Source organism: Podarcis cretensis, assembly GCF_951804945.1.
Source record: "Podarcis cretensis genome assembly, chromosome: 9".
In the NCBI taxonomy this organism is placed as follows: Eukaryota; Metazoa; Chordata; class Lepidosauria; order Squamata; family Lacertidae; genus Podarcis; species Podarcis cretensis.
Window position 1 is genome coordinate 27517217 of NC_137178.1, and position 27647 is coordinate 27544863.

Genomic DNA, 27647 nt, shown 5'->3' on the forward strand with positions numbered 1-27647 from the left:
GCAGCTGCGTGGTGGTGTCCTTTTTCGCCCCAGTCCCGATCCCTAGCTCCGCTGACACCTCCTCCTGCCCGAGAGCGCCCCTCTGTAAGTGGCCAGGCGCCTTGGGGAGGGAGGGAGGCTCGGTCCCGCCCGCTGGGAGGTGGGAATAGGGGCTGCCCCATGGAGCGGTCCCTGCTGCTGCTGCTGCTGCACTGGGAGCCGGGGTCAGTGCATGCCATCGGAAGGTGCCCGGGGGGCCACTGAGAGCGGCTGTCGGCGTGGGAGGAGGGGGAGGGGAAACGGATCTCCTCCTTCCTGGAGAGACCTGGAGCCGGCGGCGGCAGTAGCAGTAGCTGCCTGACCTTCCCGTCTCTCTCCAGGGACCTTTCGCTGGTGCAGCGCGCGGCTGTGCTTGGGAGGTGCGCTCTCAATGTCACGAGCGGTCCATGTGCGCAGCTGATACTGAGGGCCCAGCTCTGAAGCCCGGGGGCGATCAGCAGCAGGAGGAGGAGGGAGATCAAGGGGGCGCCCAAGTGATGAGAAGTTGAGGGAACCCTGAAGTTGCACCCCCTTGCTTGCTTCCTCCTCCAGCCCGGAGGCAGCAGCCGAGCTCCGCGTCAGGTACAGCGGCTGATAGCGGAAGAGACACCTAGGGGAGCGAAGGGAATCTGCTGCTTCTCCCGGACCGGCCGCCGCCTCTGCAGCGGATTTGGAAAAGAGCAGCAAACGCCCAGTGCGTTTAAAAGGGACGGGCGGGACATCGCCGCGGGCTAGACGCTCCCCAACCCTCTCTGACGCTTCCTCTTCTCGCCCCCATTTCCGAGGCAAAGGCAGGGGATCAGGTCCTGAAGTGAGGTAAGGAAGCGGAGGAGCTTTGCAGGAAGCCGAGGATGCGGCTGCCTCTTGGCGCTGGCAAGAGAAAGGCAGGCTGCGAGAAGGGGATGCTGAAGGTGAAACAGGCGTCGCTGCTGGAGAAGAGGGGTTGGGCAGGTGGGAAAGTTGGCCGGCGGGGCGGGCGGGCGCACGCCCGGGGTGCGGGTTGTGTGTGTGCGCGCGCCAGCCTGCGAGCCCGCACTTGGCCACGAGGGCTGGGGAGCAGTGGCGTAGCATGGGGGGTGCAGGGGGGCCCGGCCGCACCGGGCGCAACATCTGGGGTTAGGGCAAATCCACGGGTTAGGGGGCGCAAATCCACGGGTTAGGGGGCGCAAATCCACGGGTTAGGGGGCGCAAATTACTTGCTTTGCCCCGGGTGCTGACAACCCACGCTACGCCACTGCTGGGGAGGGTCGCCGAGGGGAGACGGAAGCCGGGGGCAGGGGTGGAGTCGACGCTGCGCTGGGAAACTGAAGGGCGCGGGTAGCTTAGGAACCGCAGGTGGAGACAGAGCATCACGGGTGTGCTGTGGAGGGAGAAGGGGTGGGTGGGAGTTGTGGACACACAGCTTAGTATCCCAGTCCGGGGTGTGTGTATGTGTGTGTTTTGCTCTCTCTCCCTATGTGTGTGTGTAGAGAGAGGGGGGAGCGCGCGCGCGCCCCCAGGCAAGAGTATGTATCTATTATGTGTCCCCGCGCGCGTCTGTCTCCTTCCACTCCGGGAGTTTGTGTATACAGTATATGTACAGTATGTATATATATGCGCGCACGTGTCTCGGGCGAGGAAGTTGGCCGGAGGGCGCCGAGGAGGACTTGGAGAGGGCTGCTTCTGAGAGGAGCCTCGTCCAAATCCTCGCCCGCTCTTTTCTTCCTCCTGCAGAAACTTTCAACTTATTTCCCCAGCCGCAGACTCCTTCTCCCCACGCAACTGAACTCCCGGCTGCCCTTGACTGGCGGGACGGTGCCCGACGCCCCGTTGGGGGCTGGCGACCTTAAGCCCGGGGCCCGTGGGAAGGAGGCATCAAGGGTAGGGGGTCGTGGGGGTGGGAAGGGGGAAGGGGTTGCTTCCAGAAAAAAGGGGTTTTTGTGTCTGCGGAAGTAAGTTGGAAGTTTCTGGAGGAGGAAGAAAAGAACGGGTGAGGATTTGGACGAAAGAGTACATTAAGGGAAGTAGAGGCAGGCTGTGCACATGGCTGCAGGAGGGCAGGCTTTATGTGTGTTTTTTTGGGGGGGGGCAGAATTGAGCTATCTGCCATGTGGTTGGCTAGTTAAGTATTATTTATTTGTTCGTTTGTTTGATGGGGGGGGGAGCAGCTGCCCTCCCCGTCCCCTTTGGTTATGCCCATGGTTGTGCATCCAACAGCCCGCTGGAGGGGGGGGGATGAGGGGCTTTGTTTTAAAAAGTGCTTCAGAAAAGGGAGAGTATCTTTGGGGAGGGAAAGAGGCTGGTCTCCCAGGAACAACAACAAAACTTAGTGCCATTGCCATGAACAGATGGTGTGGAGCTCCTAGACCTGGAAGTAGAGCTTATTTCTAGGGCCTCTATACGTTGTGTTTGGGATATGTAATGCCAGTAGAAGAAGAAAGAAAGAGGGTGTGGGGAGCCTCTCTTGGGCAGCAGGCCAAGCAGGCTTGTATGGAAGTGAGATCAGTAGCTCAGAAGCATGGTGGGGTGAACTAGAGGGCTTATTTGAACTTGCTAGGAGCAGGTCCAGTATTGCAGGCAGGAGTTGAAAGTCTTCTGGGGGGATTATAGACAGTTGTCATTGGAGGGGATATGCATACAGAAAGGGCATAGGCAGTGCTATTTTTCTAGAAAAAGAAGTGCCGGAACTCACTATGAATGCCTCCCTTGTTGTCTTACAATGGTAATTGCTCCTACCTGAGAGGTGCCAGAACTGAGTTCTGGTGAGTTCTGGCTGAAAAAAGCCCTGGGCATTGGAATATAGGGAATTAACTAGTGCTGAGTTGCACTGCTCCTCTGATCTGGTTAAGAAGGGTAGAATGGAAGGTGTATCTGAAAAAAACTGAATGGCACAAACTCAAATGTGTATTGTTAGGCTGAACACACCTGGCTTGTAGAGAGAGAGATGATGCTTCATGTGGGAACCGATGATGGGTCCTTGACAAAATGCTAGTGGAGTCTCAGCTATATACGGTATTTGGAAAAGGAACAGACTGTGTGGAATAATAATAATACAGGACAGGTACCATCTAGATACAGTCTACTCTAAAGAAGAAGAATAGTGTGTTGCAAAGGCTTTAGGAGAACTAAAATCCCAGGTACAGCTTGACTTTGCTCATTTGCTTCTGCTGCACCACTGCAGTAAGCACCTCCTCTCCATCTGTTCCAATGCTACCGTTTCTTCACATTCTTTGTCCTTCTTAGAACCGTAATGCCACAATCCTTGCCAGTCATGCAAAGCGTTCATTATTTTTGTATAGGAGCTGTGAAACTGAAGTATTTAAATGACAAAATGCCTTTTAATACAATATGGCTACTTGTACTTTTATCACAGTTTAAAAACTAATTTTGTGTAGATATTGGTAGATACAGATTCATTTTTGTTGTGACATTGAAAGTGAAGTATTCAATTTTGTTTGAATATATTTAGGCACTGGCATAAAAATGAATACAGTAAATAGCCAAAGAAATAATTAAATACAGTAGGAACATATAGCTCTTCAATTTGCTTAAGCAAACTTTTTTTCTGATTAAAATATTTTGGCTGCTAACTTGTCCTTCCATACAGTACGCAATTAAGTTCAACCAAAACTATCTCACAAATAAAAAAGGATTGCGGATTTCTTGATAGACCCCTCCAGTGATGGTTGCTAGACATTACTGGATTATGATTTGTTTAAAAAATTGGAATTTATATTATAATAGAAATAGTGGCATAACATAATCATTTATTTTTAATGTACCACATTCGTATCCTCTATCTTTCCTCCAAAGATACTGCCAAATGCTATCTTGACAAGCACCCTGTGTGGTTGCATAGCCTGAGAAATAGTGACTGGCACAAGGTCAATTTGTGGCTATCTGAAATTACATCTCTCCAGTCCTACAGAACAATGCTAATCATGCCCTGAGGGATGATGAGAGTGGCAGATCCACTGCCACACCTGAATCCCCGTGAGATTTTGCTGTACCAGTTTCAGGCTGGCACAGTAGAGAAAATTTTTATATATGATCAACAATATATAAAGGGGAGGTAGATATTACTTCAAGGAAAAGTAAACATTCTTCTTGACTCATCCTGATGTTTGAGCAGATAAATAGGCACAGAACACGACAAATTTGCCAGTTACCTTGTTTTAGTGGTGCAGCTAGGAAAAATGAAACTACAGTAAGCTTGAGATAATAATGTGTATTTATTCCTATACTTGATAATGTGGTGAACCAGTCATGCTGCATGGGGGAGGGCATGCACGTTTTGCTGGATAGGACTAGGAACTTCTGCCCAAAGTCCTGCCCTGAAGGCACCACTGCCGTACACCAGCACTTTGGGTAGAGGTTATGCATTTTTGTACACTAATGGAGCTCCCTCTTCCAAACCTTGATGAAGGTTAATGTTTTACTCAAGCTATGCAATCCAGAGAAATAGGAGTAAGCCATAACACGGCTTGACAAAGGACGTTGGCATAAATTAGCAAAATAAGGTGACATTGAATTGGGAGAATTTGTTTCGGGACAAGTCTGGTGGAAGCCAAGGAGTGGTGTTTGGTAATGGGGCTTGGTTAAAATGTAAGAAATGATGGGGGTGAATGACGTTTGGGGAGGCGAATGAGGTTTGGGCTAAGTGAGAATGGGGGGCGGGGGAGTGAAGGGGAGGAGGCCATGCTGTTGGAAATACTGGGGTGCCATAAAAGGAAAAGGTTACTGGCATAGGCGCCGACTCCATGGGGCCTGAGGGGGCCCGAGCCCCCTCAAAAATTCGTTTGGGGGGGCTCTGCCCCCCCAATAATTTAAGAAAAACAAAGCCACTCCTGATCAAGAGAGGGGGTGGGGTTGCGGGCTCTCGACCCATCAACAATCTCGCGGGGCTGGCGTCAGCCCCACGAGAAGCGGGGATTCCCCCTAGCTCATTAATATTCACCGCCCACGGCGGCAGCCAATCGGCTGCCGCAAAGGGCGGGCCCTCACAGGTTCACTTAAGGTCGGGGCAGCCCGGGGCTCGCCCCTTTCCTTCCCCCAGCAGCAGCGGTTTGGAGGTCTTGGGCCCCCCCAATATTTTTTATAAGTCGGTATGGGCCCCCGCCCCCCCCCAATATTTTTTATGTCGGCGCCCCTGGTTATTGGTCCCACCTTTTGTCTTTTAGCTCACATGTGACTGCTCCTCAGGAGCTCAGAGTTTCAGCTATATATACATTTTAAATGGGTCTGTGTAAGTAGGCCAGAAGTCATGAAGGTTCAATAGTTGTTACGAGATTTTTTTAAAAAACCAGCTATACTAGTCACAACAAATGTTCTAGCCACAATTTACAGTCATACCTCGAGTTGAATATGCTTCGGGTTGAGTGTGTTCGAGTTGCGCGTTACTTCCGGGTTTCGCTGCTCGCGCAGAAGCTCAAAATTATGTCACGCGCGTGCGCGGAAGTGGTGAAACGCAGCACGCTCAGACGCATTGTCGCGTCTTGTGTTCCATTCGGGATGCGAACGGAGCTCCGGAACGGATCCCGTTCGCATCCCAAGGTACCACTGTATTGAAATCTGAAAAGGTGAAGCAATTTCTTTATTCTTGCACACAATCCTTCATACTCGCTGATGATATCCCCAATTCTAAAATGTGAAATGACACTGCTGATAAAGTGAGAAACAGTGATTGGGTGGGTGCCTGAAGTGAGGAAAAATGAAGGGGCTGAGTTATATAATAAAAATTGGGAAAGAGGCATGGAAAGAAAGGTGTAGAAATATGATTACAGATTTATCAGGCGGCTTGAGGAGTGCCCATCATCTTCATGCAAAATGGAAGTGGGAAGAAGCCAGGGGATTTGGAAAGAGCCAATAATTTTTTATTGCTTAACTATGTGTGGTGTAAACAAATGCCTGTACACTTCTAAACAGCCTCCCATCTAATTGTGATAATGAGCATCTCCAAACACAAAATGAGGGGGTGGCTGATTTTTGGGGTTATGAAATGCAGCAAGTTGTTAGGTAAGTTAGTATTATTGTAATATTACTACCTGGGGCAAGTACTTGTGGGATTTGGGGGACGGGTACCATGTACCTGGGATGCGGGTGGCACTGTGGGTTAAACCACAGAGCCTAGGACTTGCCGATCAGAAGATCAATGGTTTGAATCCCCTCGACGGGGTGAGCTCCCGTTGCTCGGTCCCTGCTCCTGCCAACCTAGCAGTTCGAAAGCACATCAAAGTGCAAGTAGATAAATAGGTACCGCTCTGGCGGGAAGGTAAACGGCGTTTCAGTTCGCTGCTCTGGTTCGCCAGAAGCAGCTTAGTCATTCTGGCCACATGACCCGGAAGCTGTATGCCGGCTCCCTCGGCCAGTAAAGCGAGATGAGCGCTGCAACCCCAGAGTCGGCCATGACTGGACCTTTACCTTACTATGTACCTTGACTTGAGTGGTGGGATCAGCATTTGCTGTTTTGCCTCAGACATAATCATGTCTTCGGTTGGGCCAGACTAGACAGGACAAAGCTTTACAAAAGTTAAATCTGCCTAATTTGGAGCCACAAAGTATTATTAGATATATAAGCAATCAGCCTAGTAATTTTTTTCCACAGACTAGTAAATTTTGCATACTTATTGACAAGTCATATGTCAACTGTATATGTTCTGAAGCTACTTTCAATGGTCACCAGTTTAGATGGTTTTAAAACAGGATTAACCAAATTCATAAAGCATAAGGCGGGGTGCCCAAACTTTTTTCAGAGAGGGTCAGATTTGATGAAGTGAACATGCGTGGGGGTCGACCAAAGTTGCTGAGCTTTTTTAAGGATTTTACCTCAGGACATATACTGCCATGGGGCCTGGATTAAATCGACTGGCGGGCCGGATTAGGCCCCCCAGAATGGACTTTGGACATGCCCAGCATAAGGCTGTCAGTCATAATGGCTATGCAACTGTCTGCAGAGGCAGCATGTTGCTGTATACCAGTTGCTATTGCATTAATATCCTGATTTTGGGCTTTTCATAGGGGCCACGGTTGGAAACGACATGCTGGATTAAGCAGGTTTTTGATCTGCCAGGAGGGCTCTCCTTATTTAATTTGTGTTAACAAATTCTCATATACAGCAAAACCTTGACTTATGTGCATTTACAGTAATTTGTATGTATTTAGCTTTACACGTGTGGCAAATATTTGAAAAAAATAAAAATAACAAGAGTATGGAAATGGGACAGGGTTCCAGGAAAAATTACTTTGGTAATCCCACCTGTCATTAAACCCAATGTGTTTTGGCTATACGCAATTTTGGCTTTAGGTGGTATCCCTGGAGCATAACCCCCACTTAAGTTGTAGCCTTAGTGTACTAAAATTTGGACTGTTTTTATTCTTTCCACATTGTTTATGGATCTATCTAACATAGCCCCATTAGTAACTCTTTTTCTTATGAGAAAGTTTCTCCAAACCCTTGACCATTTAAATTGTCCAGTTGGTACCAATTTTCAGCTATATTCCAGTGCCTCTTTCTGGCTATGGTGCTGGTTTGTGAGCTACAGGCAGTGCTGGGCAGAGAATTACTTGGCTACAATACTCCATGCTCTCTCTTTTTTTAATATAATTTTTATTGAACTTTCACTTTAAACAGTAATTTCCAATATGGGCCTACCAATCTCATTCCCTACTGCTCTGCCAAGTTTATGACTTCCCTCCATCCCGCCAACAAGCTTTCCCTTTTCAAATCTATATCTCACAGTTTAGTCTTATATTATAAAGTCTACATCGTAGGATTTATTTCAATCCTGCTAGTGTCTTCAAACTTCTACAGTTATTATTTATATAGTCAATAAATTTACTCCAGTCTCTTTGGAATTTTAGATCCATACTCCATACTCTTTTAACTTCCAGGCTGGACTGCTGCAAGGCACTCTATGTGTGGCTGCCCTTGATGATTGGGAAATCTGGCCCAAAAATGCAGTGACTGTGTCACTGATCAGGTAGACTGTTTGGAGCACATATAATTGGGTTTTAAAACAGCTGCTCTGGTTGCCAGTTTGTTTCCAGGCCTAATTCAAGATGTTCATATTGATGTTTAAAGCTATTAACAACTTAGGCCTCAAATGTCTGAAATGCACCATCTATTCCAACAGGACCCCATCAGGTGTTAAAAACAGGAAAGAAGCTCTCTTGATAGGTTCCACCACCCTCTGAAGTGTGGTGAATGGCAATGCAGGAGAAGGCTTTCTTTGCAGTAACTCCTAAATTGTGGAACTCCTTTCGCCACAGACATGTGCCTAGCAGTTTCATTATCCAGCTTCCATTGTATGCTGGGGTCATGTGTCTTTACCTTGGCCTTTGGCAGTTGAGGAATCTTTGTGGGACCCACCTCTTTTGTTTTGTTTAATCTATACAGAGCTGCTTTTGTCTGGTTTTGCTTTACGATTGTATAAGCTGTTTAACTTGCTTTTAAAGGATATGAAATTTTACGATCAGATAACTTAAGTATGGGGACGCAGGTGGGTTAAAGCCTCAGCGCCTAGGACTTGCCAATCGAAAGGTCGGCGGTTCGAATCCCTGCGGCGGGGTGCGCTCCCGCTGCTCGGTCCCAGCGCCTGCCAACCTAGCAGTTCGAAAGCACCTCCGGGTGCAAGTAGATAAATAGGGACCGCTTACCAGCGGGAAGGTAAACGGCGTTTCCGTGTGCAGCTCTGGCTCGCCAGAGCAGCGATGTCACGCTGGCCACGTGACCCGGAAGTGTCTCCGGACAGCGCTGGCCCCTGGCCTCTTAAGTGAGATGGGCGCACAACCCCAGAGTCTGTCAAGACTGGTCCGTACGGGCAGGGGTACCTTTACATTTACCTTTAACTTAAGTATGACTGTGTAAGCAGAACTGCAAACAATACTTTAAATATGTCTGCACAATAACAGGTGGCACATGACCCCGGTCAAGCTTGCAAAAATCTATCATTTTCCCGATAATAAATGTTGGAAATGTAAAGAGACTGAAGGTACATTCTTTCACCTTTGGTGGACATGCCCAAGGATTAAGACTTCCTGGGAGATGATCTATAATGAAATGAAAAAGGTATTTAAGTATACCTTTCAGAAGAAACCAGAGGCCTTTTTCCTGGGCATGGTCGGCCAATTGGTGCCAAAGAGGGACAGAACTTTCTTTATGTATGCAACAACAGCAGCAAGAATACTCATCGCGAAGTATTGGAAGACACAAGATTTACCCACCCGGGAAAAATGGCAGATGAAAGTGATGGACTATATGGAATTGGCGGAAATGACTGGCAGAATCCGAGACCAAGGTGAAGAGTCGGTGGAAGAAGATTGGAAAAAATTTAAAGTCTATTTACAGAAACATTGTAAAATTAAGGAATGTTAGAAGGTTGTTGGAATGAAGTAATGTGGTCTTAGCAGAAATGATATAAGGATTAGGTTAAAATTGACATTTTAATTTGTGAAAGACATGAATAACAGTATATTCAGATAAATTATTAGGATAAAAACAAAGTTGGAAGGACTTGCTGAAACATCTAATTGAACTAGAATACAAAAAAGGGAGGCGTGAGGAGGTCAAGGAAATAAGTAGATGAAAAATAAGTTACGGGAAGGTTTGTTTTGATTTTTGTTCGTATTTTTCTGTGCTGTTTTTCTTTTTTTCTTTTTTCTTTTTTCCTATTTTTTTGTCTGTTTGTATTTAGTGTGAATTTAGTGTTTTCTTTTTGTAACCTTTAAAATTGGAATAAATATTATTTTTTATAAAATGTCTGCACAATAAATTTATTTAGCAGCAGTATGATGCTTTTTCCGATATTCTTTCTAATAATTTCTGACCTAGAGTTTCTTTTTTTCGGTCTTGCAACAACCTGATGTTCATTTGTATATTCCTGTAGAGTTAGTGTCAAGAGGGTCACTTTCTCTGTCTTTTTTTCCCTTGCAGCTCTGGTAAAATCTAGATCAGAGTTTGTGAGCATCATTCAGGTGGTCTGCGGCATGTCTGTGGAAATACAATTAAAAATCATACAGAATTTAACGCAGCACATTACAATAAAATCCTAGGCAATTTTCAAGTAGTCTGGTGGAGGGAGGGGGGGAGTTTAGGAACCACTTGTCTAGATGAAGGAACCACGGGGGGGGGATGCTGTTCTTCAAGGGCGTCATCCATGTGGGGCTGTGGGGGCTGAGCCCCCCAATTTTAAATGAGGGGGCTGGCCCGCCTCAGTATTCAATAGCCCACACCATGAAAGGAAGCCTGATGGGGCATGTCATGCCCTCCAAATGGCCTGCTGTGGCTGTGATGGGCTATGTCGGCCCCTCCTACTGAAGCGGAGACTGTCACAGCCGCAGGAGGGCCCATCAGGCCTCTTTCCACAGTGTGAAGTCATGTGCGTGCCAGGTCCCCACAATGTTAGACAGAACCCTGTGCATCTGGTGTTCTTTATCACACAAATGTCACATTCCGTTTTGGGGCAAATTCGCAAGGAAGTTGTTCCCACCGAACTGGAGTAAAGTATCAATCCACCTAAAAAAACCTGGTCGATTTTTGAATTAACTCTCCTTAACCATTTTTTATCTTGTCCCCCACACTGAGTACATGGGAGGTTTAGTATATGTATTTCTAATATATCCTGATCGAGACATTTGTCAGCACCTGTCTGTTTAAACTTTAAAAGCTTCTCTATACTTTTTTTTGACATCAAGTGCTCTCAGTCTGTGTCAATATAGTTCAGGTGGAGACTTCTTTGCTTCATAAATTACTTTGAGGTTTGTTTATTTTTACAATCAAGCATTATATAAATTTTATGAAGTAAAATAAATATAATGCATTTCTTATTATTGGACAAATCTAAATTATTCCTTCTAATACGTTTACACAGGCATCCCCAAACTCGGCCCTCCAGGTGTTTAGGGACTACAACTCCCATCATCCCTAGGTAACGAGACCAGTGGTCAGGGATGATGGGAATTGTAGTCCCAAAACATCTGGAGGGCCGAGTTTGGGGATGCCTGCGTTTACACACCCATGCAAAGTTTTCAGAAACGCCCCTTATCACCTACATGTGTTATCTTTCTGCAAGCTGAGATAGTAGAGCAGGCTTCCTCAACCTCAGCCCTCCAGGTGTTTTGAGACTACACTTCCCATCATCCCTGACCACTGGTCCTGCTAGCTAGGGATCATGGAAGTTGTAGGCCAAAAACATCTGGAGGGCTGAGGTTGAGGAAGCCTGTAGTAGAGAATTGAACTATTGTTCAGCCTTTCAAACCCTCATTCTAATGATACACTCTGGATTGAAATTAATGTCTGTGATAATTTTGGTTGATTAATGGATCTTCTCTGAGTAAAAGTTGAATACAACCCTCTGTCTTTATTTTACATGTTGATAATTAGCAGTATGGCCCAAGTGCCATTTGCAATGGAGGGTAGGGTTCCTGTTCCTTTAAGAGTACAGTGGTAGCTTGGGTTACATACACTTCAGGTTACAGACTCCGCTAACCCAGAAATAGTACCTTGGGTTAAGAACTTTGCTTCAGGATGAGAACAGGAATCGTGCTCCGGCGGCGCGGCAGCAGCAATAGGTCCCATTAGCTAAAGTGGTGCTTCAGGTTAAGAACAGTTTCAGGTTAAGAACGGACCTCCGGAACGAATTAAGTACTTAACCCAAGGTACCACAGTACTGCATCAGGAAATTGCTTCCCTCCCAACTCCTGCATCACAAAGACATTCCCATAGCTGTCAACTTACAGATTTGAAAATAAGGGACCAGCAGCCAAAATAAGGGACCTGCAGCCTCACCTGTTCCAGGCACTCCAGTCTTCCTGTCCTCCTGCAGTCTGGTCAAACTCATGCTGGTAGCTTTGAGAACACTGTCCAACCAACTTTGTAACCAGAGGTTCAACTGAATAGAATCTGAATCACATGCACCACAAGGCCTATGCAGCCTCAACTTAAGATGGCTCCCCAGCCTGGCTTTGCACTGCAAAGTTTGCAGCAGCATGTGCAACAAAATGGCGTCCAGCATTCAAAAACCCCCTCAGCTTGCATTAACTAGCCACACACAAGGCATGCAAGCTCCACCCCCAGTCGTTCTTAGACTTCTTATGGGGTGAGCAACACAGCCAAGCAACACAGTTGAAGCCTCCCTCCTCCCTGGCCGGCAGGGAGGGAGGGAGAGGAGCTGCTTCCTTTGAAATTTAAGGGACATCATTTAAGGGACATTTAAGGGACATCCATCAATAAGGGACAACAGCGGGACATGGTGTTGGAATAAGGGACTGTCCCTTCAAAAAAGGGACACTTGACAGCTATGCATTCTTTTTTCTTCATATTCCAAATGAAGACATGTGTGTCTTCACACCTTGTAACCCTGTCTTAAGCAATTTCTAAACACGGAATTGCCATTTGGAATGTAAAATGCCATTTTGTTTTACTGAGTGTTGATTTGCAACAGAAACAGAAAGGCATGAACTATCAGACTTTTAATGCATTTTACATTGAGATTCATTCTGTGAGTTAGACTACAGCTCTAAACAATTACTAGGCATGAAGCTGATAGGAACTTATTTCAGAGTAAGCATGCACAGCATTGTCCAGTAAGTGCAACTAAGTCTGTTAGTAAATCTCACTGAGCTTGGTGAGACTTGCCTGTGAGTTGACGTGTAGAATTACACTGCAAGTCATAGAAATGTGATGAGGTCAGAAACAGAGCAAATACATTATTTCTGCTGTAGAGTTTGCAGAATCCAGATAATTGGCTTTCTAAGCTGCCTCCACACAACTACCGGGAGCAGGGCTACACCTCTGGTATTGGACATACTTCAAGTTGGCCTCTGCATGTTGTTGTTGACTGTACATCAAGAAAACTTACATGTGAGCAGCTTCTCGTTCATCAGCTTCCACATACCTTCCAACATTTCTCCAATGAAAATAGGGACGTTCTATATAATAATAACAATACCGTGCCCATCTGACTGGGTTGCTCCAGTCACCCTGGGTGGCTTCCAACAAAAGCATAATAAAACATTAAACATTTTAAAACTTCTCTGAAGGCAGTCCTGTATAATAGAGGTCTTCTAAATGTTGTATAGTTACTTATCTCCTTGGCTTGGGGGTTGCATAACTCCATACCTTCCAACATTTCTCTGATGAAAATAGGGACATCCTAAGGAAAAGTGGGACATTCTGGCATCAAATCAGAAACTAGGACAGCTTCTGTAAATCTGGGACTGTTCATGGAAAATAGGGACACTTGGAGGGTCTGCTTCCATCCATGAATAGAGCTATTCATATGCAGGTTGTCTGGCAGTGTGTTTGATGCCTGAAATTATCTAGCAGCATGGCGTTCCTCCTGATAATTGCACAGTGCGATTCATAATATTAATGAGTAAAGGGTAGCCTACTGGTGTGACATCAGGATAGCTACCTTGTACCAAGCCAAACGTAATAAGACAGAAATCCAAATATTCCCAAGTTACAGGGAACCAGGCAGAGGGCCTTCTCAGTAGTGGCACCCTCCCTGTGGAATGCCCTCCCACCAGATGTCAAAGAGAACAACAACTACCAGACTTTTAGAAGCCATCTGAAGGCAGCCCTGTTTAGGGAAGCTTTTAATGTTTGATGTATTAGAGTATTTTAATTTTTTTTTTTTTTTGGGAAGCCACCCAGAGTGGCTGGGGAAGCCCAGCCATTTGGGCGGGGTACAAATAATAAATTATTATTATTATTATTCATTCTATTTGCATAGAATTGTTTGTGGTTATCCTTCAGTAGATGCCCCCACCCACAGATGCTATGGTTTAAAACAGGCTTCCTCAACCTTGGCCCTCCATATGTTTTTGGCCTACAACTCCCATGACCCCTAGCTAGCAGGACCAGTGGTCAGGGATGATGGGAATTGTAGTCTCAAAACATCTGGAGGGCCGAGTTTGAGGAAGCCTGGTTTAAAATTAGGAAATTTAATTCATACTGTCCACTGGTTTGTATCACATGGAATCATATTGAAGAGCTTGACGCTTCCTTTTATAAGGTTGGAAAGACCACAAGCCTGTCGTGCTTCCACCTGTCAATGTTTCGTGAGAAATATTGCCTTGGAACTCTGCGTTATAAGAGACAGTATAAATTAGCAGTAAAAAGATGAAGCCGGCAAGATTAACTCTTAAAATATGTTACCTTCCCAAGTAATCTGAGATTCAAGTCCTCCGGCCCTCTAGAGGGAGATGAAGCATGCATGCCTTTATCTGCAGTTTTTCCTCATTTTAATATGACAATTTGTCAGCCTGCCCTAGATGGAAATCTGTAAAGGCCTTAGGTAGGCCTTCATCTTTCTGAAGCCCTGGAGTGTCCTGTTCATTTATGTATGTTTCTTCTCCTCTGGAACCTTCAGCGCAAGCTGATTGCTTTCCATTTCTTCACTATTTCTGGTTGTATATTTGCTTACAGACTGCATGTTAGATGGTTCCTTTGTCTCCCTCTCCTGTACCGGATATTCTCTCTGAGGGATTTTCTATTAGGGATCTGTTCCTCCGGCAATGCTGCTTTGTAACACACTGCAGGCCTCAGCAGGTAAAAAGATGGTGATTATGCTCATACGTTTTCCATTCAACTTTCAGATTATGCTTGTTCTACTCTTTAGGAAACCGTGAATTGAAGTCTGCGGCCAGTTTATTTAAGAAAGATAGCTGAAATGCTTTGATGGTAGCGACAGAAGATAAATTTTATATAACCACATATTGGGCAAAATTGATGTTAGTGGAAAATAATAGTAAACTCAAGTAAGCTCTCAAGTTAGATAAAAGGGGGGAGGGTATTCCTGTTCCTTTGTATTTCTTGTGATCTTTCAAAACTCATCTATAAGAAACTGCATTCAAGATTAAGTTCTTTGATTTCTTTAGAAAAACCTATTTATGGAGACATTTCAAAAGTTCAGATATTCAAAAAGACACTGCTGTGGAAATTTAGGAATAAGTAAATGTTATTATCTATAGGGTTTATGGTGACATAAGCTTTGTCAGATGTATGTATGAAGGGTGATAGGGAGGAATATATAATTTCATTGTATGATTTTGGAAAATGAAGGAAATCAGGTTTTTAGACATTCAGCAATGAAAAAGAAAATATATTACTCCTGACTTGTGTTCAAAGAGGTATATTGCTCTATAATTTAGAGGAGGATTACTAATGTTTAAAATACCGCATGCCTTATGTTGTTGTTTTTTCAGTGTCATCACTAGTGCAGATTCATATGCTAATTTATTGTGGACTCTTGACTGCACTTAGATAAAACAGAATGCCTGGCAAAACTTCTTGCTGCAGTCCTGGGCTTATTTTACACAAAAGTATAGTATGGTTAATTGTGCAGTACAGATATATGCCTTATGTTTAAGTGGCAAAACTGATAAGAGTTGTGTTACATAGGTTTATAGGCTACTGGGAGAATCATTTAGCAATATAGCTCTGATTTCCCCCAAATGTTTTCCACAGTAATTTTATTATTATCAAATCAGTGAAATTTATTATTCACTTTGAAACTTAGATCCACTTTGATTTTTACATTGTGGATTATGATGAAGCAGGAAAATCAGAAACTGCCTTATACCAGATCAGACCATTGACCCATCCAGCTAGCTATTGTGTACACTGAGTAGCAGTTGCTCCCCAGGGTTTCGGCAAAAGGTAACGGTACCCCTGACCATTAGGTCCAGTTGTAGCCGACTCTGGGGTTGCGGTGCTCATCTCGCTTTATTGGCCGAAGGAGCTGGCGTACAGCTTCCGGGTCATGTGACCAGCATGACTAAGCCGCTTCTGGCAAACCAGAGCAGCGCACGGAAATGCCATTTACCTTCCCTATTTATCTACTTGCACTTTGATGTGCTTTCGAACTGCTAGGTTGGCAGGAGCAGGGACTGAGCAACGGGAGCTCACCCCGTCGCAGGGATTCGAACCGCCGACCTTCTGATCAGCAAGCCCTAGGTTCTGTGGTTTAACCCACAGCGCCACCTGCGTCCCCCAGGAGTTTTTTTTAGGGGGGGGGAGAGCATAAATACGGGATCTTTCGTGTGCATAGCATATGCTCTACTACTGAGTTACCACCTATAAAAGTGAGAGGGAATGCACAGCGCAAGCAGTGTAAGAACATTCCTACAGAAGAAAGTGCAACTTGCAATATAGACCCCTGGTGTTGCAAATATACATATTTTTATTTCATGAAAAAAATATTTTGAAATCAGTTAAATTCCTAGCAGTAGCACAGTAAGGCTGTTTTATAATATTGGGCATATCATTTGTAAAAATGAGTGATTCTGCAATATATTTATTAACTTCAGTTCTAGTCTGCCCATCTATGTAGATCATAGGGCCGAGTAAGAGTACAAGTAGTATATATTTTCATGTGGCCAGGAACAGTATGTAAAACCCTAAGTGTTTCCACCCACAAAGTTGTGTTCTGCAAGTTCACTGCTTTAACTAAACTGCATAGAATTCTTAATCAGTCACACAGCAGAAGACATCTTTACAATTATGTATGGAACAGAGTAGTTTACAAATGCACATATTTTTGCTCTTCTCTCAAAAACCCTATTCAGATGACCAGTGAATAAACAGAAGGGGGGGTGGAATCAGCATCAATGTCTGTGGGATCACTGACCTCTTCTAATATTCTTTATAGAGTCTCTCTGTGTTGTTCAACTTATACAACAACTTTGGCAAAACAAACAAACCAGTTAGACCAATGTTCAGTATGTCAAATACCTTACGTAATTCAGCCTTCTGCTTATCATACACTATATTAGTAGCCTAGATTGCTTTCTGTGTAGCCAGGAATAAAGGACTCTTAAACTCTTCCTTATGGAAACCTCTGTGTAATTCAAAACAATTATACCAACTGAAGCTGTTCTTCCAAAACTTACTGTTATGCCTATTTTATATACCTTGGAGGCAAAACAAGATCAGGATGTTCCATGCAGAACAATTTGAAATCACTGCCTGAGTTCATAAAGGCCCTGGAGCATCATAAATGGCACATTTGGCTAATCACCTTCCTCTTTCTCTGACATAATAGCATAACTGAAGCCTATTGGCTGGAACTGTTCAGAAATGGCTTTTTTGATTTCAAACCACCACATTCTAACTGAAATTCCAACACAAACAGGGGGTGGTCTCTTGATTGAGGGAACTTGATAATTTAGCTGGCTGTTGGGTCAGACGGGGGCCTTTCTGGAGAACTATCAAGATCTTTACTTCGCAGGGAAAGAAAGTAAAGTAAAAAGAGTAGGATAGAAAGTAAACAGTTGCTGGTGTGTGTGGCACTGTCTCTGAGGTGGTGATACCTATAACTTTGTATGCCTTACTGTCTCAGCTTCAGGGATGTTTCCATAGCACAGTCAGTGTTTGACAATGAAGTAGAGTCGCTAAACTATTACAACTAATTAACTGCTAATTTGGATTGGAATGGCGATTTCAAGAGGTTAAAGACATATTAATTAAGCAGATAATGTGCTAAGAGTCCTGCCCTGCTTTGCTATCTCTTATGATGTAACAAGTAATTTAAAACCTCCTGGTAACATGATGAGTGAGACTGAGGCTGTAAAGATTGCTGAGCTGCTGGCACTAAAGTGCTGCTAATTGGTTTAGCCATGACTTTTTCTTCTTGCTGAAGAGACTTAAACTGCTCAGGAAGGAGCGAAGTGAACTGAACAAAGAAAGATATGAGGTAACGTGCTTAACTGTGTTTTCCCTATTTCCCCGGACTTTTTCACCTGTGGCTGAAATGTCAGAGAGATTAATGTCCTTATATATTGTAATTTGGTCAATTCTTCTGTTGAGAATAGAGATATTTAATGATTGGCAGAAATGCAGGTCATACCTATCTGAGTTTACTTGGAAGTAAGTCCCACTGGTTTCAGTGGGGCTTATATAGAGAGAAGGACTGCTGTTTATTTTTGATGTTTCTAGTATTTCTGAGTTCAGAAAGGAGTTTTTTTGTAATGCTGCAAAGACAGAAATAGAGGCATGTAAATACGTTTCTGTCTATCTCTTTCCCCTGCCCGGGGGAGGGCAGGAAAGAGGGGTGTGTCCTTCTCACACTGAGAAGGATCGCCTATTGCGGCCTAGCCTGGATCTTGCTGGGGAATGCAGCCAGGGAGGTCAACAGGAGATCAAGCTGGGTGCCTGGGAGAGTTGCCAGTTTCTCCTGATATGGGCTTGATTCCCGACAAACACTTCAAAAAATATCTCCCAGAATATGTATAATAAGGATAAACATGCAAGGAAGTAAGTTTCAAGCACGCTCTCAGCAAATGAATAAGCAGTGTGGTGCCTGTGGGTACCTTTGCAGCTGCCAGTAGCTCCTATAGCTCCTTTGAGAATGTTTCAGTTCAGAAGGGACGCATAGGTAATCTTGAAAGGGTTGCCCATCTTTTAGTTCCAGCACTGTCTGCAGACCATGGTGTGAGATCTGTGACGTACATTACACTAAATTTAATGAATTAATATGTTTCAAGGGAAGTGCATGACTCTTCCTATTGATTTTTTTAAAATGAATATTAATTGGCATTTTCAAAAACCACACAAAAACAAAAATAAACAAAAAATAAACGAAATACAAAAATCCAAAACTTAAAAAACAATTAAAAACACATACAATTTCAGTTACTTATTTTCATTTGACTTGTTTCTCAGACCTCCTCACACCTCCCCTTCTTGTATTCCAATTTAAATTATTAACCCAGCAAATCCTTATTACTTATTTCTCAACCTTAACTTAATAATTTATTTTAACATGTTGTTATGTTACTTTTCCTCTTCTTCCATTTCCTCAATTTATTTTTGCAGACCTTATTTTCATTTAATATAGACCATTTTGAAAACCAATTTTAACTTATCCAAACTTAAACATCAATACTTATACATCATTGCTCATTCTTAAACATTTTTCCTAAAGTCGACCAAAATTTCCCTTCCACAACTTTCCCAATTTCCATACAGATAGCAGAACAAAATAAAAACAGAGCAAGTTATAATTATATACCCTTTGGATTCCCAGACTCCACCCGCCCCTTTCCCGGTTTCAGTCCCCAAGAAGTGTCCATCAGTCTCAATATACTGTTTAGCCTGGAGATCTCACATCCGAGGCTCTTAAATCTCTTTCAATTCCTCTCTGCCGGTTTTTTTGATAGTCCTTAATGTTAAATCCCAAATCTCGGAGAGGCTCCGGCCCAACAGGATCCATGTTTCTTCCAGCCTGACCTCCATACTTAAAAGTAAAGCCTGTGGGGTACTCCACATCTTGTTTCATGCTCCTTTCAAGTCCAAATGTCCCCAAAGCTCCGACTTCCACCTTAGTCAGATTTATAGTCCTTCGGTCTTCAGATCTCCACATAAGGAGATCTCTCAGTTTTCTGCTCTCCAATTCAGGCCAGACTTTCCACATCAGATTTTTATTTTCCTTTGTTACCATCATGTCAGGCCACAAATTGCAGCTCTCCTTTAACATCTGCAAAATTACAGCTCCTCCTTCCTCTTCTTCAGGGGCAGCATATGTCTCCTTCTCCATTTTCTCATGGCTCTCAAGTTTCTCTATTTCTCCAATTGAATAGGCTTCCTGCTTCAAATCCTTATCAGATTCAACAATGTTATTTACTGTTAAGTCCAGAGTTGTGACGTTTATAGCCAAAACATCGATTTGGCCTTGTAACTTTCCCAAGAGAACAAATGCTCTTTCCAATTCAGCCTGGATTTTCCCTCCTCCAGCCATTTTTGTAATGTCCCTAAACCCCCTCTAGGGGTTTTTTGGTTCCTTAATGTTCCTTTCAGCTCAAGTCCAAAAATCAAGTTAGTTTGTATCAGCCCTTCCTTATTTTCAACAAATTGCAACAAATATAACCAGCAGAAGCAACAGAAACAAAGTTCTCTTTTTCCTCTGACAGCTAACTTGACAGCTGTCAAACTCTTCAATACTTCATCAACAGGCTCTATCGCGGGACGCTCCCGGGTCCAGGTTGGGGGGGTGAAACTTCAGCTCCCAAAGTTAATCTTTTATCCTCCAGTAAAATTTCTTATAATGTCAAATCGTGAAAGTTAAAATCTTTTAAAAAACAAGAAAGAAAAGATTCTCTCGACCTTAGATAGCAGGTCCTTTGCTTTAGATTATTTACAAAGGGGGGGGGCGGACTTCCTTTTTAACCCTTCCCCGCTCGTTCCTGATTCAACAAAATTTTCTTTAAATTCCAATTTCCGTACTACTCACGGGTTGTTACTTCAAAGTCCAATTGTTCCAAAAAAAGTCAGCGCTCTCCGACAATGGCTTGCGGCTTCACTCCGCAGAAGGAGCAGTCTACTCACAGCACTGTGCCACACCCTGTCCCCGTTCCGGAGCCTTTGAAAAGGCTCCTTCGCAGCTTGGGGGGGCGCAAATGGTGCCCGCCGAGTCACCACGCTCACAGGCATCCATGCCTGTGATTTTTAAAGGTCCCCGCATCGCCGCAGCGGACAAGACCCGATCCTGCGGAGCCGATTCCCTCCGGAGCTCAGAGGGAATCCGCCATTAGTCGATGGCGCTAACCTGGAAGTCTTCCTATTGATTTTAATTGATGTGGTAATAACGGAGTGGCTGCTTACTTACACTGTAATCACACATAATATCTTCTACCCAGTGGAGTTCTTCTGGATAAGAGGAAGCACTATTACAGAAGGCCTTATGGCCAATTAAAATGATAGAGGCTTTCTGGGAAATATGTAACAATTGGGTGCGTGCATAAAATGTTGGGTTTGTTACTATTGAGGGCTTTCTTGGAAGTTGTGCCCTCCCTGTGGAACGCCTTCCTGTTACATGTAAAGGAAATAACTATGTTTTTAATTACTGGAATTTTTAATTATTGGAACATTATTGACTAATGTTTCTAATTATTGGAAGCTGGCCCAGAGTGGTTGGGGCAACCCAGTCATATGGGAGGCATGTAAATTCTTCTTCTTCTTCTTCTTCTTCTTCTTCTTCTTCTTCTTCTTCTTCTTCTTCTTCTTCTCCTCCTCCTCCTCCTCCTCCTCCTCCTCCTCCTCCCTGGGCTTTCTACAGATTTGTGCTTATGTTAATTTTAGGAATAAAAAATGAGGGTTGAAAAGTTTAATTTGTGTTTTAAATAATGAAATGTATGATTAATTGATCACAGGGGCAGTTGTAACTAGAAAATATACATATTCTGGTTTGTTTGTAATACTATACTATTTTTTATATAATTTGAATTAGGTTAAAAGACAAAATTATAACCCCACTTGGAGCAAATTATGTTATTTATAGTGGCAGTAGTTGCTAATACAGTTTTTATTAACTGAGGATCATATTATGTGTTAATGGAATGTGCTATATTATGCATATAATTTTATTAATGCACTGAATTTTCATTTTAATATTTTTCTACAAATTGCCTATTCAGAGATGAGTTTTATCTTGTGGTTTGTTGAAATAGCCTTTATTGTGTTGTGCTATGAGTTGACATGGTTCTTAACTGCAGCAGTGGTGGGTAGTATTTTGGTACCATACAGGTGACTGCAAACTCATGGTTCTGGGCAGTTTTCAGACTTGATACCTATGTGTTGTATTTAAGCTGATTGCATTGACTGACATTAACGATTAATACTTTCTGTGATTCTCCCATCTATTTATCTCTTGAAAGTTGCACTTAGTGTTAAATAAGATGGAGCAGGCCCTGTGAAATCATACATGACTGATGTTGGAGTGACTTGTGTCTCATAAAATGACTTGTGAAATCTTGTGACTTTGTGGTGCAGAGTCCAGAACAGTTCTGATGGAGAGTGAAACAAATGCTCCACCAAAATTCCAGAGGACAGGGAAGCATCCAGAAGGGATTCTACAATTTACTCTTGCTGTATGAAAGGAGCCTATCACAGCATGTAGTTTTTCAGTGTGCTCAGAGGACAGTGAAATTGGCCATCTAATTCTTGGCTGTGGAGAAGTCAATGGGAGGCCTAGTGCATCAGAAGTTCTTCAGTGACTGCACCCGGCATGCAGGGAGCCTTGGAAAAGACAAGAGGAGTCCTGGAATGGCTCCTAGGCAGCAATTGGGCTCACTTCATCTGTTGAGGTTTATTTCATGTCAAGCAAGCAGCTACATTGAGGAGTTTTCAAACACTTCACCCCATAGAGAGAGGTAGTAAAAAATGCAGTATGTTCAAATGACCAGCTTCTGATTGGTATGAGAACTGAGCTTTAGCATGTTAGAAATAATGGGTTGTAAAGCTGTTTATCCATTTTGCTTTCCAGTGCCGATTTGCTTTAACCTCTCATTTAGGCAAGGGGGGGGGGGTGCGAATTAGATGCAAGAGACACTTGTGTTCATTTTTATAAGCATGTGTTGTGAAGTAAGCATTTGATCTCATATACATTTTGCTTCTGCACATTCTTCAAGCAGCACTGGCTCCCACTGTCCCTGAGATAAAGATTTCCTTGACCATTATGGTGTTTGTCCATATCACTTGCTCTCTTACCCTCCTGCTTTTATCACATATCAAACTACAAGTTCCACTTTAACTGCAAATGCACACTGGCTCATCCAGAAACTCAGAATGTTGCTTGTTCTGCTTTAACACTTCAAAAAAAATCTCCCAGAATTTGTATAATAAGTATAAACATGCAAGGAAGTAAGTTTCAAGCACGCTCTCAGCAAATGAATAGGCAGTGTGGTGCCTGTGGGTACCTTTGCACCTGCCAGTAGCTCCTATAGCTCCTTTGAGAATGTTTCAGTTCAGAAGGGACGCATAGGTAATCGTGAAAGGGTTGCCCATCTTTTAGTTCCAGCACTGTCTGCAGACCATGGTGTGAGATCTGTGACGTACATTACACTAAATTTAATGAATTAATATGTTTCAAGGGAAGGGCATGACTCTTCCTATTGATTTTAATTGATGTGATAATAAGGGAGGGGCTGCTTACTTACACTGTAATCACACATAATATCTTCTACCCAGTGGAGTTCTTCTGAATAAGAGGAAGCACTATTACAGAACGCGTCATGGCCAATTAAAATGATAGAGGCTTTCTGGGAAATATGTTTCAATTGGGTGCTTGCATAAAATGTTGGGTTTGTTACTACTGAGGGCTTTCTTGGAAGTTGCCCCCTCCCTGTGGAACGCCTTCCTATTACATGTAAAGGAAATAACTATGTTTTTAATTACTGGAATTTTTAATTATTGGAACATTATTGACTAATGTTTCTAATTATTGGAAGCTGGCCCAGAGTGGTTGGGTCAACCCAGTCATATGGAAGGCATGTAAATTCTTTGGATTGGAATGGCGATTTCAAGAGGTTAAAGACATATTAATTAAGCAGATAATGTGCTAAGAGTCCTGCCCTGCTTTGCTATCTCTTATGATGTAACAAATAATTTAAAACCTCCTGGTAATATGATGAGTGAGACTGAGGCTATAAAGATTGCTGAGCTGCTGGCACTAAAGTGCTGCTAATTGGTTTGAAGAACCTCTCTTTAGCCATGACTTTTTCTTCTTGCTGAAGAGACTTAAACTGCTCAGGAAGGAGCGAAGTGAACTGAACAAAGAAAGATATGAGGTAAGATGCTTAACTGTGTTTTCCCTATTTCCCCGGACTTTTTCACCTGTGGCTGAAATGTCAGAGAGATTAATGTCCTTATATATTGTAATTTGGTCAATTCTTCTGTTGAGAATAGAGATATTTAATGATTGGCAGAAATGCAGGTCATACCTATCTGAGTTTACTTGGAAGTAAGTCCCACTGGTTTCAGTGGGGCTTATATAGAGAGATGTGTGTAAAGGACTGCTGTTTATTTTTGATGTTTCTAGTATTTCTGAGTTCAGAAAGGAGTTTTCAAACACTTCACCTTATTAAAGGTGCTGTAGGTAAAAGGTACCCCATAGAGAGAGGTAGTAAAAAATGCAGTATGTTTAAATGACCAGCTTCTGATTGGTATGAGAATTGAGCTTTAGTATGTTAGAAATAATGGGTTGTAAAGCTGTGTTTATCAATTTTGCTTTCCAGTGCCAATTTGCTTTAACCTCTCATTTAGGGAAGGGGGGGTGCGAATTAGATGCAAGAGCCACTTGTGTTCATTTTTATAAGCATGGGGAACTTTCCTCATCCACAGAACAGTTGAATTTTAAAATCAAAAAGGGTGTATGGGCAAGGAGGGTAGAACCCTCTCCTTGCAGACAGCTGAAATCCCATTCTGGAATTGTTGTTATCTGGGTGAAAAGAGGCAATGGGGACATTAGTTGTAGGCTTGGTTCTGTCTGCCCTGCTTGCTTTTAAAGTAGTTTCATAGTTCTGGGGCTACTGACCGTAATGACTATCTGGTGGATCAATAAGACCTATAGATGGTATTGTTAAGGATGTACTCATTGGAAAGCTGGCCTGCTTTAGAATTATGTGGGGCTTAATCTACAAACCCTATGTGTTGTGCTGACATAATTCCGTGTCCAGTATCAGCACAAACAAACTGCTAGTCAGCTCTCACAAATTCTAAGCAATCCTAGAAGCCATGGCCTGGAAAAACCACAGGCCATTTACAGAGCCTCTGAGCTGCAATCATGTAATACCCACATTCCACTCAAAACTAAGGACAGCTCAGGGCCAACCCATTTCTATCAGCAGGAGGGGAATAGGTAGATTTTGCACAGTGTTTAGGCCATGCAGTAGTTTGGCTCATAGTTGTGCTTGTGATTGCAGGAGATAGGTTCCTTGAGTGTTTTGGAAACGTGTGTATACCTGTAGTGCGGTGCAATTGTAAAACACGCTCTAAAAAGTGTACCTTTTCTTACATTATAGGCTTTAAGCTCTACTTCATCAATACCATAAAATCTTTGGTTTGTATACAGAGCTTGCCTATATTAGTTAACTATGTTTGAATGTACAGCTTGAATGTACTGTACAGGTTTAACAGCATAAGCAGTGTAAAGTGGGTGTCCTTGGACATTGTGCTTGCATGAATCTTGTTGCATCTGTTTGAACGAGGTCACAGCTAAAAATGTAAGACAAACCTGCTTGATTAGGCCAATGGCCTATCTAGCCCAACATCTTGGTTGACCAGACGCCTGTGGGAAGCCCCCAAGTGGGACATGAGTGAAAAGCATTCTGTGTGCCTGCAGTTCCAAGAAAGTGGTATTTAGGGGCATACTGCCTCTGACATTGGAAGTAGTACATGGCCATCATGGCTAGTAGCCATCATAGCCTTGCCTATGACTGTATCCATTCCATGCACAATTTTATAAACCTTTATCATGTTTCCTCTCACTCACTTCTGCTTTAAATGAAAAAGACCCCAATGCTGCAATCTTTCCTCATGGTAGAGTTGTTTCATCCCTTTGATCATTTTGGTTGCCCTTTACTGAACCTTTTCCAACTCTTTTCTTAAGTCTTACTGTTCATGGTAAGACTTAAAGGAGAAACTTCTGCAAGCGTGGATTAGCCCATAGGACAGCCATTGTGGAAGGTTACATGTTGACCCAACTGGTCTGCCGTTTCCTTCCCCTGCTATTTTCTTTTGGAGCAGGGAAGAGGATTGCCAGTACCAGGCAAGTTCATTTTCCATTTCTGTTTTTTTAAAAATAGATTTAATTCTGAATGCTTAAAAAAAGGTGAATTACAAGTATTTATACCACACCCCTTAAGCCTAAAATGGTTTCTAGGGTGTCTTACAATGTAAAAACCAACAGTTAAAAAAAGGTGGGTCACTTTTTCTTGAGAGCTGCATTCCTGGCGATAATCTATGGCCCCAACCAATAATCTGTTAGTGGGGCCGTAGATGGCCAGGGACAAGCTGGAAGGTAAATAATGTTTTTCTGGGGTTTGACTGCTGGCCCTGTCTCCACTTTAATAGTTTTGTGCTGTTTCTATGAAATCATGATTATCATAAGTGAAATAAATCACATTCCAAAGACAGTGGCAGATAGGGCCACCTCATATTTTTATTTCTCTCGATCCTTCCCTTCCCAACATAAATTATGTTCCTGCACAGCATGTAGTCTTAGAAAACCCTTCCCACCTGCTGCAACTCCCCCCAAAATTTCCTGCTGGATAGCATGCATAGTGGGGGTGGGGGTAAAAGGTCACATTGGCACCACTGAGAGCTTCTTCTGCCCCCCCCCCGGCTATCCTGCTTGGTGGGAAAGCGAGACTGAGATTTCTAGATTTTTTTGTAGTGTAGGGACAGTTTCTATAACTCTGCAAGGTCTCAGCCAAAGCAAGGTGCTGAACTAAATCTCTGTTATTCTTTTATTTGGCTTTTTATGTTTTTACTGTTTTTATGTTTTTATGTTTTTACTGTTTGTTGAGCCCTTCCCTGCAGAGCCCTTCCCTGCAGAAGCTTAGTTTATTTGATAGGCTGTTAGAATGGTTAAAGTTTAACTATATGGTGTTTACACAGTTTTGTTTCTGTTTCCACAGCCGTTATGCATTCTATCTTGTACTAGTATGAGTTTGTATCTATAAATAGCTAAGTTTTGCTCTAGGTGTGTTTTGTCTAATATACGGTAAGTGGTTATGGACCAAGCCTGCCCTATGGGTTTCCTCCCATATGCATACCACAATCCCAATACATAGCAGTCATGAAATACATCTCCTTCATCCCATGCAAATCATGAAAGAAAAGCTTCTGTTTTCATTCTGAGAGTACGTTTTCTACATTTTTGAAATAACATTACAGTATGGCTCCACTGGGTCTTTTCTGCTGTACCCTAAACATACACTGTTTTTGCAGTTTTTGTTTAACATAATAGCCAGCCTGAGAAAGAGTCCTTCAAAGCAATTTTATAACCTTTTGGTTAAAAAAAGGTGTTATCCTGTTACTGTTTTTCTTAAAATTATTATTCTAGTGGATGAGCACAGAATTATTATGTTTCAAGGGAAGTGCATGACTCTTCCTATTGATTTTAATTGATGTGGTAATAAATCAATTGGCTGCTTACTTACACTGTAAGTAAGTAAATAAGAGTGGCTGCTTACTTACACTGTAATCACACATAATATCTTCTACCCAGTGGAGTTCTTCTGAATAAGAGGAAGCACTTTTACAGAAGGCGTTATGGCCAATTAAAATGATAGAGGCTTTCTGGGAAATGTAACAATTGGGTGCTTGCATAAAATGTTGGGTTTGTTACTATTGAGGGCTTTCTTGGAAGTTGCGCCCTCCCTGTGGAACGCCTTCCCGTTACATGTAAAGGAAATAACTATGTTTTTAATTACTGGAATTTTTAATTATTAGAACATTATTGACTAATGTTTCTAATTATTGGAAGCTGGCCCAGAGTGGTTGGGTCAACCCAGTCATATGGGAGGCATGTAAATTCTTCTTCTTCTTCTTCTTCTTCTTCTTCTTCTTCTTCTTCTTCTTCTTCTTCTTCCCCTCCTCCTCTTTCCCTTCCACGACTTTCCCAATTTCCATACAGATAGCAGAACAAAATAAATACAGAGCAAGTTATAATTATATACCCTTTGGATTCCCAGACTCCACCCGCCCCTTTCCCGGTTTCAGTCCCCAAGAAGTGTCCATCAGTCTCAATATACTGTTTAGCCTGGAGATCTCACATCCGAGGCTCTTAAATCTCTTTCAATTCCTCTCTGCCGGTTTTTTTGATAGTCCTTAATGTTAAATCCCAAATCTCGGAGAGGCTCCGGCCCAA

General features: G+C 43.1%; 1 protein-coding gene and 1 long non-coding RNA gene across 8 annotated transcripts in view; one reads left to right on the top strand and one right to left on the bottom strand.

The window, feature by feature from the left end:
• Positions 1 to 213: 213 nt before the first annotated feature.
• The window catches only part of UGT8 (UDP glycosyltransferase 8), a 47331-nt gene continuing 19897 nt past the window's right edge, over positions 214 to 27647 (top strand). The window contains exon 1 of one of the 6 annotated variants that reach the window (XM_079990242.1): positions 214 to 834. Coding sequence is in view for 1 of the 6 variants with exons in the window: in XM_079990240.1 (XP_079846366.1) it covers positions 14515 to 14548 (34 nt within the window). In the remaining 5 variants the exon portion in view is untranslated. Of the gene's footprint in view, positions 835 to 907; positions 930 to 14259; positions 14341 to 14413; positions 14549 to 17609; positions 17694 to 23282; positions 23563 to 27647 lie in introns of those variants that run through there. The other 5 variants (XM_079990245.1, XM_079990243.1, XM_079990240.1 and 2 more) reach the window with 5 other exon arrangements.
• On the bottom strand, positions 9752 to 17040 carry LOC307223934. 2 transcript variants are annotated; one of them, XR_013842322.1, is made up of 3 exons: positions 16912 to 17040; positions 14156 to 14540; positions 9752 to 9985 (listed from the first exon to the last, which is right to left on the bottom strand). It is a non-coding gene; the product is annotated as an uncharacterized lncRNA (long non-coding RNA). The 2 variants fall into 2 exon arrangements; XR_013842323.1 differs by having other exon boundaries at positions 16891 to 17035.